At 39.0% G+C, this 14,392-nt stretch overlaps 1 protein-coding gene across 1 annotated transcript in view; it reads right to left on the reverse strand.

Moving 5' to 3' along the window:
* The window catches only part of PDE11A (phosphodiesterase 11A), a 315,606-nt gene that overhangs the window by 70,093 nt on the left and 231,121 nt on the right, over positions 1-14,392 (reverse strand). The window contains exon 13 of the mRNA XM_006921237.1: positions 2,796-2,905. Within this exon, the coding sequence (XP_006921299.1) occupies positions 2,796-2,905 (110 nt within the window). The remainder of the gene's footprint in view (positions 1-2,795; positions 2,906-14,392) is intronic.

The following is a 14,392-nucleotide window of genomic DNA, read 5'->3' on the forward strand; positions in this document are numbered from 1 at the left end:
TGCTCTCAGGAGTTTGGGGGAAATAAGGAAAGACAGAGCATTCCAGGTATGGGAAACAGACGACTGGGGAGCCGAGAGAAGTAAGCTAGCCAGACTCCATTGAAATTTCAAGTAGCCCCTTGTCTCTGCGACATAGAAGCATGGGTGGGAGGGTCAGGGTGGAAGGAGTGGGTCCTGGGCCAGAAAAATGGGCAGTAGCTTGATCGAAAAGGGCCTTAAAGGGCTAAACTAAGAAATTTGAACATTATCCTGAAAGTCACAGGAGGCTGGTGAATGGCTTTTAAGCAGGAGAGTGAGCTGGTCAGCTTTGTGAATTACAAAGATTATTCTGGAGTGCCAAGCGGGGAGGACTGGAGGAGAGTTGGGCTGTTTGTTGTAAAGATCCAGGAGAGATGCAGAGAAGCAGTAGTTACTTAAGAAGGCAGAGATGTCAACTTGAGGGATGCTAAGGAGGGAACCTGGGGGACTCTTGGGTTTCCGGTGGTGCCGTTTATTGAGATAGAGAATAAGGGGGAAAGGGACAGGTGTAAAGGGGAGACAGTGAGATTGAGGTGACTGCGAGACTTCAAATAGGAAGAGCTTTTCAAGCAGCTGGACTAAGTGTCAGGAGAGAAGCAGAGGATTATGGTTCAAACATCTGGGTTTGGGGCTGTTCAGCAGTTGGGTGGAAGCCCTGCATGAAGATTCTTGTAGAGCAGTAGAGGAACGTGAGAGAACATCCCCAGTGCAGGCTGGGGTAGGAAGAGAGAGGACTTGAAGCAAACTGAGAAGAAAGGCTAGAAAGATAGGTGAAATCCTCCGTCTGGGAGACAAAGGAGGAGAAAGTTCTAGGAAGGAGGGAGTGGGTCTCATGTCAAGAAGGCTCAAGAAAGAAGGACAGTAAGAGTGTCCAGCAGCTCTGGGGAAAAGGGACGTTGGAGGCTTTACTGAGGGCAGTTCCTCTGGTGAGGCCGAACTGGAAGCCACATGGGAGGGCAGGGGTTGGGGACAATGATCAGACAACTTTCCAAGAAGACCGAATGGAAAAGAAAGAAGAGAAATAGAACAGCAGCTAGAGGGAGAAGTGGTGATTGAAGTGGGCTTTTTCAGGATGGGGGAGACTTGTTCATAAGATGCTGAGAGCTAATATAAATGAGAAGGAAGATATAGGACAGAGAAAGGAAGATTGATGGAGCAAGGTCTCAGAGGAGGGAGCAAGGAAGGTATCCAAAGCAGAGGTGGTGGGATCAGCCTTAGACAAGAGGAAGGACAGCCCTTTCACTGAGATGGGAGGTTAGGAGGAAAGGATAGGGCCAGACAGATAAGTTTGTACTTGGCAGGGGAGGAAATTGAGGGAGTTCTCGATTGATGGCCTCAATTTTCTCAGCGAAGGAGGAGGCAAGGTGATCTGCTGAGTGGAGCGGGGGAGGTGGTAGACAGGAGGTGGTTTAGGAAGGGAGAATGTTTGGTATATATAACTGCTAAGAGTGATGTGGGATGGAGCTGGCTAGCGACACAGAAAGAATCTGGGGAGTACTGAGCATCCAGCTGAGTTGGGAGAATATATACTTGGTGTATCTTGAACTCTCACCTGTGACATTTTCTCATAACACCTTTAAAAGTCTAGGCAGAGTAGCAAAAAAATTGAATTGTTAGATTGCCCTGGGGCCTAGTTTTTGCAGAGTGGATGTCACAGAAAGTTAAGAGTGTTGAGAAATGATAGGATATTGAGAAGAGAGAGTTGAAACATGGGGCTATAAGATACAGGGTAGGTAAAGAAGGGAACACGATCAAAATTCATTTGCTAGATCAGGAGCAAATGCAAGGCCAGGACTCCAAGGCCTCAATAGATAGGTGTTTTGGGGAACACCAAGAGTGGTGAGCTTGACATAGTGGTCAGTTGATGTTTCAGATTATGTAGGTACGCCTGTTATATGGGAGCTTTGAAATCGGTAGTCTGAAAGTTAATTTTACCACTTTGTGGAAGCCTTCCTTAATTTCTCAGTCCTCCAACTTTTCTCTTTTTTCTCCACCCTCTGAACTTACATATCATTCTGTTTGCAGACAGGTAGTAAAAAGAACATTAAAACTGGACCATCACTACCAGAGTCAGGAGATCTTGTTTTGGTCTTATTTCTAGCACTCAAATTCTATGGACTCGGCCACAGTGTGAGTCACCAAGCAATGGCTATCTTGACCAGTTCAACTTGCTTAGGGACAGATTATTCTGTCCACGCACATTATGTGCCTACACATCCCCAGTGCTGATGTAATTCCTTTGTTTGTTTCCCATCTTTCTGTGGGAAGAGGCATGGGAAGAGCAGCAACCACATTCCTCGTGTGTCACTTTACTTCACTGCAGCTATATGATATCCAAAGTCAAAAGAATCCAGAAGAGATTCTAGTGGGGAAGGAAGAGATATTTCATTTCATAAAATTTCCTAAGACCATTTTTATTTTAAAAAACAGTCTCAGAGCCAGATTTTGAGAGGAGAAAGTTCAAGAAGCTTATAAATGCTATGAAAGCAAATATTCAGGGAGGAAAAAAAATAGGCTCTTTAAAATATGAGCTTTGTTATCTGACTGAGGTCAACAGAGACAGACCAAATCAACAAGCATGACATGAAGGGCAAATTTGCAATTAAAAGAAGAATAGGGAATTATAAAGATGGATGGGGCCCATGACACGCACGCCCAAGCCTGCGTGGCCTTGGCCTTGGATGCCAGAAATTAATGCTTTACTCTTTAGCACTGGTCACCTTTGGCTTTGAACAGAAAGGCAAATGCATTAAAATAACAACAATTAGAACACTTACTTAGCTTGGAAGGCATTGTTGGTTCCCCTGTGGTCAAGGTCATGACACAAGCATCCCACAATCACCGCTAAAATTTCCACCTCAGTCAGAATCTCTTGAAACCCAGCAGTCTGAGAAGAAGAGAAAATGGCAGCAGTCACTACGCAGGGCAGGGAGGATGGATAAGGTTCGTCTACTGAGCAACAATCAGCTCTGTTTTCATACCCTCATCATTTAAGGAAATGATTAACTGCCACCCCCTTAGATGACAGTGAGTTGGGTGGTCAGTTGCACAGCCTAAGGTCCCTGCAGTGATGAATTAGCTCACTGTCACAGTGGCTCATGCTGGCACACCAGAACAAAGTTGAGACTATTTATTTCCCTTTTTAGAAAAAAGGCTACACTATCCCGATACAGTGACTGTTTGGCAAAGGCCTAGAGCAAAACGTGTTTTGTGATTCTGCATGTCAGTGAGGAGCATCTATTGGTAGGAGGAGAAGAAGGGTGAATTTAGAACTGAATGTTACATCCACCAGATGCCACTCAAATGAAAGCTGGCAAAAGAAAACACCTCCTATTTTTTTTTTTTTAAATATTAAAGGAAGCAGCTTACAAGTACTGAAACTGTTACATGATAATATTCTAGAAATTAATACCTTAATTTCTTATAAATACCTTAATTCTTTTAAGCTTGGAGGACAGATTAAATTCACACAGATAATAAGGTAATGCATATCTTCAAAACTAGAATTCAATAGAGGATTAGGCAACCCAGACTGAGGATCAGTGGAGTATCCATTACATGGGATTCATTTTTAAAAAAATCATCCTCTGGTAGCTTGCTTATGAAATGCATAGGTGTGGTGTGATTTGTTTTGGGAGCAGTGTGATGTCACTGTGTAACCCAAAGCCACAACGGTTCTTTGAGTCCTGCTGTCTCTTCGTTAGTTTAGAAGAGGAAGAGAACCTCTGAAAAAGTAGGTCTATGCATTTTCTTGATCCAAGGTCTTTACATCTCCCCTGCCTTTTTACTTTATAAGTCTCCCATTTCATTACTAACTAACATCTTTATCAGAGGGTGGGAGGAGGGGAAAGGTAGGGTTCAGATTGCTTCTATTTTCATGTGAGTTTTTTTTTCCCAAATCTAGGGTCACTAGCTAGATACTTTTCTTACAGCAATGAAAACTTTGTTATTTAACTAATTATGCTTTTATTGCAGAAATAATTGAATAAATTTTTGTCTTGACAATTTTATTTTTAAAAGTTGAGTTGGTCCCACTGCCACATTTAAAAGTACATATAATTTCATTTGCATAGTAAATGGGAATGTTAATAAATTGTCTGGGAGGGGCTGAAATAGCCCATATCAAAGCTGTGTGTTCTCTTTCATTTTAAAATTTGAAGCTGGCAGCTGGATTTAAGTTAATTTTGTTTTACATAAAATACTACCTTCAATAGTTTTAAAAAGTTCAAATTGTCGTGAAGAGATTTAGAACCCAAAACAGACGTCTCTCATTCCCCTTTCCTAATTCTCAAAGGCAATTTTCCATTTTCTGCTTTATCTAATTTGGTAGGCATTTTTCACCACATTTCTATATAGTAGTAATATGTTATTCGCACTTAGTTATTCATCAGTTATTCATATGTGCCCAACACAGTCTTTTGAGCTTTACAACTAACTGTTTAACTCACTTCTCGTACATAACAGGCCTGTGAGGTAGGAACTATTATTATCCCCAAGTACAGGTGAGGAAATGGGCACAGATGGACCTGTCTGCCCAAAGTCTCATATAGCTTTCCTGATTATCACTCTATAAATATTTTTCACTGTAAAGTCTACTGATATTTGATCATTGTTTCTTTTCTTATGTAAATGTTTCATTTCCTGAAGTTAAGATTTGTTTGAACATCCAAGTCTTCTGCATTCCTACACATCTCTCCAGCCAGTCATGCCTTTTAGTAGATCCCTTCCCAGCCTGGTCCTGGGGACGCCCTACTAATATACATATATATGTATGTATGTGTATATATATATATATATGTATGTATGTGTATATATATATATATGTATGTATGTGTATATATATATATATATATATGTATGTATGTGTATATATACATGTATGTGTGTGTATATATATGTATGTATATATATATCCTGATCCTTTGCTTTGGTCTGGGTTCTCTGTCTGCTCCAGCTTTCCTCTCCTTGGGTTGATCTCCTGTCTCCTGCATCCCACACCTTCCTTTCCTCATTTTCTCCCTCAGTTTTCAGGAACACTTCTGCCAGTGGCTTCACGAGAAATTTTTATGTTAATTTTTTAACACTAGAGGATTTAATTTTTTTTTTTTTTTTGAGGCTTTGCAGGACCTAAAATGTCTTGAATCTATTCTCCTACTCAATTGTTTGCTTGCCTAACAATTGGGCAACATTTTCACTCAGGATTTTGAAGGACAGCTCTATTGTTTTCTAACTTCCGAAGTTACTTTAGAGAAGCTTATGTCATTCTTCCTAATACTTGATTTTCTCTCTTTAGAATCTTCTATCTCTGGGGTTTGGCAATTTCACAAAGATATGCTTTCATTTGGAACTTTCTCCGCATCGTTTTGCTTAATTAGCTTTTTCTTCAGTATAGCATTCTTGTAATCTTTTTCTCTGAATTGTTTCCTGTTCGCTATTTTTTCAGTCCTATTTGACTGGACCTTCAATTGGTTGGACATTGGATTTTTTGTATCGCTTTACTTGTTTTCTTGTCTTTTCTTTCCCATTGCCCTTATCGACTTTTTCTCTCTGATTTTCTAGAGTAATAGTATTTTTCATTTATAAGCATTTTCTTGTCTGCTGCCTCTTTTCTAATAGCATGATATTCTTCTCTCATGGATGCATTATCGTCTCTTATCTTTTGAGGGTATTAATTGTAATTCTTCTAAAATTCTCTTCTGCTCCCTGATTGCCTATTTCCTCTGAACTCTTTTTCTTTGTGTTTGGTGGTTTCCTTAAGTGCCCGGTATTTCACTCACTTACGAGTAAAACATTACAATGTTCACCACACACCTGTGTGTGGGGATGGTGTCTAGATTGTTGGGCCCTCATCACAGGGTGAGCAGATGGACAGTTGGTCCCTTGCTGGAGAAACCCTCATGTCAGTATCTAAACTTATTTCCTCTGGACTTTTCAATTTCTTGCTTGGAAGTGGCATAAACATTCTAAGAAAATGTGTTGGCATTCTAAGAAAAGAGAATGTAGCTTCTCACCTTTGAGGATAGAGACTTTCACTTAATTCTCTTATTTTCAAGGTGTATCTCACCCTAACTTTTTTTTTGGCTGGTGTCTCCAAGTTTGGGGTTCAGTTTCTCCAACAAATACTCTAGTTTCTTGAATAGGTGAGGGGAAGAGTTGCCCTCTGACTACAAGGAGAAGGCACAGGACTTGGGGACCCAGTGTTTTCATCACCCCTTACCCCACTTCACCCATTTCAGTGGTATATGAAGCCTTAAGTTCCTGAGCTTTGAAAGCTGCTGGGGGAACACTGTTTCTCATGTGTATCCCTTCCTCTACCCACTTACCCTTAAGGCACTTGGGTCAGACTTTCCTTTTTTCTGCTAAGCTATGAACTATCCTCCCTCTATTTTCTGCCTTCATGTATTACAGTTTCATGAAAAGTGGAATTTGTGTCCATTTCTTGTTCTCCCTGTTATTTGGGGATAATTTTTGAAAGGTGAAAGGATATAAATGTTTTTATCTGTCATCTCTGTCATCTTGAAACTCTAAATCGGTTTAGCTGGGTTTGGATTTTGCTAATACTAAGTGAATCCTGAAAGTGTATCAAGTATGAAATAATTACCCATGATACTATGAAAATCAGTGCTGTAAACAACAATGAAACAGCACAGAAAGATTTTGCCTTTGAAAATGCTGTTGATTAGAACTAGCTGATGAATCAGAACAGTAAGAATAGTGATGGGATAATGTTAAACTAAGGTCATTTCACTAGAAATTTAATTAAAAGTTAAAATTAAATGCCATATAATAGACTCAAGATTAAAATCCCAAATCGTTTTTAAGCCACCAGTTATCACCTACTATATAATACGATGAAACGTATTTTACTATAATGTCCTATGCAGCCACCTTCCGTCTCACCCCTGACCTTTCCAGCATCTAGTTCTTAAACTATTTGTACCATGGATACTTTTGAGAATTTGATAAAAGCCATTTCTTCCCAGAAATTATTCTATAATTTTATGTTGTTCAAAGACCATGGAGCCAATCTTGGGATCCTCAGAATAAAGAAACCCAGACGTACAGTACACACCAGTCACACAAAACACATTTACCTCTCTTGTCTGTGATACCTGAGTTACTGGAGCAGCACCTATCTCTTGACTATGATTTAGAGCTGCCTGGTAAATGGTTTCTGAGAGTCTTCAGGCCTGAAAAGGGTCCACCTGCCACTAAATGTCCATTTGTGCCCCCCTCGCCCTCATCCATCTTTTTTCTAGTCCTATCCATTCTGACCTACACTTACGATTGAGGAAAAAGTCAACTGCCTGCTGAAGACAATATACTTTCAGAAGAAAACAGAACGGCAGCCAGAAGTATATTTTAATGCGTTTATTCTATGCTTGACTCTATTTTATTACTTTATTTTCAAATAAATTGTATCTTTTCTGCTCCTGATGCAGTAATTACGGATTTATTGACCTTAATGTTAATCTGTCTTCTCATCTGTATTCTCTGAGGGTCCATATATCAGAAATGTGAAGCAGTGAATACGATATATCTAAGTAAAGAGACGGTCAAGGCATATAGACCTAGTTTCCACGTTGTCCTCTCCAGAGAAGCCTGTGACTGCTCTCTGAACAGGTCTCAATGACAGTCTTTCGTTGAGCTAAAACAAATGCTGGGATAACTCTACCCCTAGCTACTACAGCATATGATCACTAGAATGCTAAAGGACCCTAATGGTAAGCTTCACAGCATTCCCTAGACTACCCAGCAATTTCCTATCACTTAGTCAACATAACATTTAAACCAGCTAGGATGGGCCCCTATTTCAAAGCTGTTCCTGTACTATACTAGCGAATGGAGGAATATCATGGCCAGAGAAAAATGACTGTTGCTTTGCAGCTCTATGGAATCCAATAAGGTATGAAAAACGACAGCCATAATGTCAGTACTAGATGGTGCTATAGAAGCTTCATTCATTTAACAACAGTGTTATTCAATGTTATTAGGTGCTTATTATGTATCAAGCAATCATTTTATCTGAAAAAAAAGGGGGGGTTGGTATAATACTGATAATAGTTAACAGCTCTATAGCACTTAGCATAACCCTCTGAGGGTGCTACTGATCTTATCTTCCTCACTTTATACATGAAGCTATGGAGGCACTAGACTTCATCGCTAGAATGTGACAGAGGTGAGCTTAGACCCTACAAACCCGGCTCCTGAGTCTGCTCTTATCCACTGTGCTATTCAGCTGCTAAGGATATAGGTGCAGGTGTGCAGCTTTTACATACTCTTGTGATGATAGAGTGTTAAGCGATAGGGCTTTAAAGAATCACTTGGTGTGTGCTTTATTCCATGAAAGATATTATTCTTGATTAGTCGGAGGTTGATATCACAGAGCCATTGGTCACTTTGAGCCTAAAAATAGCCCTGGTGCATCAAGATGTAACTGATAATAAACAGTGCTTTACAAATGAGATGTAGAAAGATAAAATTGTTTGTATGTAACAACTCAACTTTAAAATGTCTCAATATATGCATAAAAAAAGACAGGACCCACATCAAAATGTTACCAATAGTAGAACCATAGGTGACTTAAAATTTTTTCCTTTGTGTCAAAAATTTCCATGAAGAACATTTATTCATTAAAATACACATACACACATGTAGTTTGTGTGTTTGTGTGTGTGTGTAAATTAAAAAAAAAAACATATTTAATCAAACTATCCTAGCTTGGAATAAAATAGTTTTACCCTGAAGTGTCCATTCATTCATTTATTCATTGAGCAAATGTTTGTTAAGCATTTACTCTGTTCAGGCCCTCAGGACAGAGCACTGAGGGAGACAGGCACGCCCGGCCTGTGTTGCACTTCATACCAACCCAAACAGTGCCACAGAGCACCCTTTTCTAGTGAGAAGCCATCACAACATCAATTGCAATTTGTGGAAGAAAGCAATGATGAAAGTGACTAGCTGCTCCTTCCCTGGAGAAGATGCATCATGGGCTACATCCTTTTGTCATGGATGCAGCTATGGCATGGGAATCTGAGAAAGTGATGCCAGAAATCCTGCCTTCGCATTTCTTTTGAAACTTGGCTGTCAGGGATGCTGAATGATGAGGGATTTCCTCAGTTCATCCTGTTGATTCTGAGATCAGGTAGATGGCTGACTAAGAGAAGGGGACTCCAGTGATGTACTGGAAATTCCTAGTGGTCCCAGAAATCCCAAACCAAGAAAGGTTCTTGGCTCTGAATGCTCCTGCACAGTTGCTGACAGCCAGGCACTGCAGTGGAGCCCTCCGTGGACTGCTAAAGTTGAAGGAGAACATGATGGTTGTTGAAATCTTTCTTTTCCCCTTCGTCTTCTCTTTCTTCTCGATAAGAAGAACAAAGAGAATGGCTCAGACCATTCCAAAGGATTTTGAAAAACAAAGTTTCTCAAGGAAGTGCCTCCTCTAAAAGAATCTTCACGCCATATCCCTAATCTGTATCATCATGTCTCAACTGCTCTATAGATGACTTCAACTTGGAAGTGGTATGGGCTTGGGGCTGAGAGGCAGAATTTACAGATGAAGCATTTAATTTCAGGAATTTCTTCATTTCTGGTATGCAGTGTTGCAGGGTCACTGTCTGGGGCCTTTGTTTGGTATATTATTAAAATAAAATTTACTTTAGCCAAAGAATGCTCTCTGAGGGTTTCACTACAAATGCCACATGTAAGGTGCTCATGTTTTCTAAAAAATGCCCCAAATTGCAATATTGATGGCTGGCCCAGCTCTGCGAGGCCATCCTTTCTATGAGATGTCTGTGAAAATTACATTGCTTAGCAAGGACTGCAAGTTCTATGAGAAGGGTGCTTTCAATCACCCTCCCAATTCAGTACACATCCCAGTTGTGAGTGGATCAGAGTGGTGAGAAAATTGTTAAGGCACATGTTTGGGCTCCAAGGGCATTTGCAGCAAGCCCAGCATATTTCTTCTTTGAACTCTATTTCGTTTGCTTCAAAATGGAAAGGTCACCTCTCAACGTGTAAATCTTAGGGGCAGGCTGATGGATATCAACCTATTCAATATGCTCCAAAGCGATGGTCTTGGGCAGAGGACTTGATCAAGTTTAAATTCAACTTAGATAATACAATAAACATAGCTCTATGTATGTAGCACAAATTTCCGTTGCTTACTATAAGTGCTCATAAATAAATTTATACTACTTGATGCCATATCCTATCTTCTTTTCAGAGAAGGACCCTATCTTTGCCAACTAGAGATAGTGTATGATGAAAGAGCAAGGCGGAGAAGAATGGGTATTCACAACCACAGTCCTGTACTGTGAATAAAGCCCTCTGGACAAACCATAGCATCTAGATTTGATGGTCACACCCTCTTGGTGTTTACAGTAATGTTTGTCTGCCAATACCTGGGTCTGCTAGGCTGAAAAAGAGGCGCTTCAGTCCCATTTTGTGGTCCAGACACCAGAACCTCTCTAGCAGTCAGGTGACCATCATCCAGCACCATGTTTCTGTGCCTCCTTCACCAAAGCATGCAATACAACACAAAGCAGGTAAAGCTCGTCTAATTATCCACGGGAGTGAGATCGTTTTTTTTTTTCTTTTGATATCAAATTTGCTTCTTTTTCTTCTCAAGATGAATGTAGTCAAATATTGACTTGGCATTAATTAAATATCGATTTAAGTCTACGATGATCCTCTCCTTACCAAGCTCAGAGTTGGAAAGACCTCATAGTCTACACTTCAGTACTTTCTTTTACAACCAGAAAGCTTCTGAAGGCACTTGTCATCAAATCATAAAACCTAAGTCATGTTTTGGACCTACCTTGTTTCTCAACCTCAAATAATATTGCAAATGCTTGCCTATGTAAGTCTTAGAAAGGCAAGGCAGCAAAACTTAATGGTGTGTCTGGTGTAATTATACATGTTGAGTAAATGGTGCATGAATTAAAAAATTGAGTTGACTTTAATCGGCCTTATTAAGTTATTTTTAAACCATTTCCATGATTTAATTTTAACCTACTAGTTATCATAATTAAAACAATATTTATTTTGGAAAGTTAAAAGCATACACAGAATAGAATACTATAACAAGCCTCCATTCGTTCATTACCTAACTTCAACAGGAATCCATGTTTTGCCAGTTTTGTTCCATCTATATCTTCACAAGCATTGTTTTGTTTGTTTGCAAGAGTATTTCGAAGCAAACCTCTGACATCTGTCAATACTCTTTACTTCATTCTCAAGAAGTCCTGATGTGGTCAAATAAAAATTGGTGATAGACCTCTGTTCTCATATCTTGATATATAAATGGTATGTGAAAAATTTCAGGGTAAATATCTTAATAAGATGTGGAAAAAAAACGAAGTTTCTACTTCAATTTAGATAATGCAATAAACACAGCTCTATGTATGTAGCATACATACTGTATTTCAGAAAGAAGCAAAAGAAAACGCACATTAGAGTCTTAAGGAGTTAGCTTTCAACATTAAGAATATATGTGCTTCATAATTTTTTTGAGGACAAAGATGGTATGTTTTGTTCCTATTTAGAAATATAGTTTATATTTTATGATAAATTACTAGTGAGTTGAATATATAACGTACAGTTTGTGAGTACAGAAAACGAAGCAGGTGACTTGGCCGACGCTAACCGCGCAGGGAGACAGCCCTTTCCAAGAGCCACACAAGGCCAGGATGAATTTCAAAAATATGAGGCCTTTTCAAAACTTCCCCCAATTTTTATTAGTCATGATTGAGCCGACGTTAAACACGAGACTCATGAAAAATCGAAACTTTCTAAAGCTCTCAACTTGACACCCTTAGGAGCCAGACTTCAGCCCCAAGAAAGTGCCACTGCTAAGTCATAAAACCGTGGAAGGTGGAGGCTGTGATACACGATCGTGCTCTGCTGGCTGGGTCTCCATGACCTGGCAGATTCGGCTGGCGCCATAAAACACAAAGCGACAGATCAAGCAGTTTACCAACACCGTAGAAATCTCAAGAATAAATTCCCTTTAATCGAAAATCCTATGTCGTGACTAGGCAGTCTCAGTCCCCAAACCACACACATTTCCTCACAAGCCTGCGCTGTGAGCTGGAGCTGAGACTTTCCTCGAAACGCCGGACATAATTATGCTCATACACTTTTACAATTTACATGTCCTAAGAAAAATACTCAGCTCTGGCTGATGGTGCGGGAGAATTTATTTTCACTAGAAGGGGAATGACCCATAACTCACGAACGGCAGCGCTTAAAGTGAGTTATGGAGGTTACTCTCCTGTGTGAGGAGACGGATTGGATTATCCTCCCGCCCAATCGTATGTTTGGTTATTAGAGCACCGGGTTCTTCATTATGTGTGGCTTTGTCTTTTTCCTTTTTTGAAATAAATGCTGGTAAAAGGAACGTCAGCTAGAAGCGTGGAGTGCCTAACTGGGGCTCTGAGATGTGGCCAGAGAGAATAAAAATAGAAACCTTCTTAAAAGATTAAAAGGCAAGAGTCTTAAATATAATTTTAACACTGTATTCAAATTGATTCGCTCCATAGTTATAGTGCCCAGTGGTGGTATTCTGCAAAAACATTAAAAATCACTCCTTTCCTAAATTAAAAATTTGGCATTTTTGAAGTTACACTAGAAATTAAGGTGTATCTTCATGAAGATTAAAGAATTAGTTTTCCTAATATGCAGATTTTGTCGTATTATGATAATGCTGCCATTTGTTTAAAAGTAAATATAGCTTGTTATCATTTACATTGATAAGGAAATGCAGTGTAAAAATGACGTTTGATTATTGATTGTTACTTTATTATAGTCAATTACAGAACAAAACATGTAGATCTCTGTACCTTCCAATGTTACAATCTACAAATAAATTAATTTCTGTTGAAATTAGGATTTTGACTATTGAGCAAATATATTTTATTTTAAAATTCAACTGATTCTGTCCTTCTTGAGATGGGAGAAAAAGAGTTCCCATTGTGCTTCTAAGATATTTCAGAAGAAATGTTCTATCTCAAAAATCAAGGACTTCCCTGAAAATGGCAGAATGCAGACAGTGCATTATCGTTAAGCCGGTGAATAGGATGGATTTTTCTTCCCAAAGGTGCCTTCTGCTCTCTAGTTTGAATTCTCACTAAAACAACTTGGCTTATCTTTGAAAATAACCTTGTTGACAACACAAACACGGACTTACACACACTGCCTCCACATTTAAGATTTAAGAAGCCCCAGGTGAATGTCAGGGGGTGTCAATGTGTTTGCCGTGATACTGGTTATTATTAGTGTTTAACTGCGATTCCCCACCAGCACCACACTGCCGGCAACACCATAAATTTTAATGTGATCATGTGCTCTTTTCATATCCAGTGAATTCTGCAAGATCATAATATTCTATATGAACCCTAGCTGAACCTTAGTGTGATATGAAGAAAGAATCAGATTTCTAGCAGTGATAGTTGTTCATCATTTTATAGGGTTTTTTTTTTTTAAAACCTGGACACTGAACAACATGGTTCCCTGAATAATATTACCCTTAACTAAATTCACTCATTCAATGAATCTTTATTGAGCTCTACAGGATGTAGGGCATGGCCCAAAGTGCTAATGAGTACATTTATGGGATTGTAAAGAATACTGACTCTTAAGGAAACCTTTTTTCCCCCCTGGAAAATCTGTCAGTGCTCATACATCATTTATAAAACCGAAAAATGTCTCTGCAACCTGGGCACCTTTTCTTTTACAGAATACAAACAAAAGCATAGTTATTTCCTTTATCTGGTCTACATAGCACATATAAGAAATGTGTTTATCATTTTTCATTATGTATGTGCTTGATGAGATATTTAGTTTATGAGCTTCCATAAACAAAGAGAATTTGTATTATTCTTCATCTACAGGGTTTTATCCCTTGTTTTAACCACAAATAGTAACTGGCACTGCATTATTTGTCCAAGAAATTTAAAATATTTGGTAAATTTTAGCTACCTAAATATCTCTTTAGAAGTAAAGAATAGTGTTGAAGATTTCATTTAAAAAAATCTGGATTTTTCAGGCCAGAGGCATGGAATAAATGAGTAAGTCATTAACAGGGTTCCTGGTGAACCACATTTTCACCATTTTATATAAAATTGCCTCTCCTACAAAGCAGTTCATTCTCTTTTTTTAATTTTTGAAGGCAAAAAACTACTTTCTAACCCAGGCATAAAGTTGAATACTTTTGTAAAACATAATTCCCAATCAATAAGTTTATGTTCTGTGTTTGAAATGATTTTATTTGGGATTAAATGTTAGGAAGCGGGTGCATATATTTATAATTTGTCCTGTTGTACATGGTTTCATAATTTCCTCAGCAATGACACTGAACTATGCATTTTCCCAT

Source organism: Pteropus alecto, unplaced genomic scaffold (genome assembly GCF_000325575.1).
Source record: "Pteropus alecto unplaced genomic scaffold, ASM32557v1 scaffold3, whole genome shotgun sequence".
Classification (NCBI taxonomy): Eukaryota; Metazoa; Chordata; class Mammalia; order Chiroptera; family Pteropodidae; genus Pteropus; species Pteropus alecto.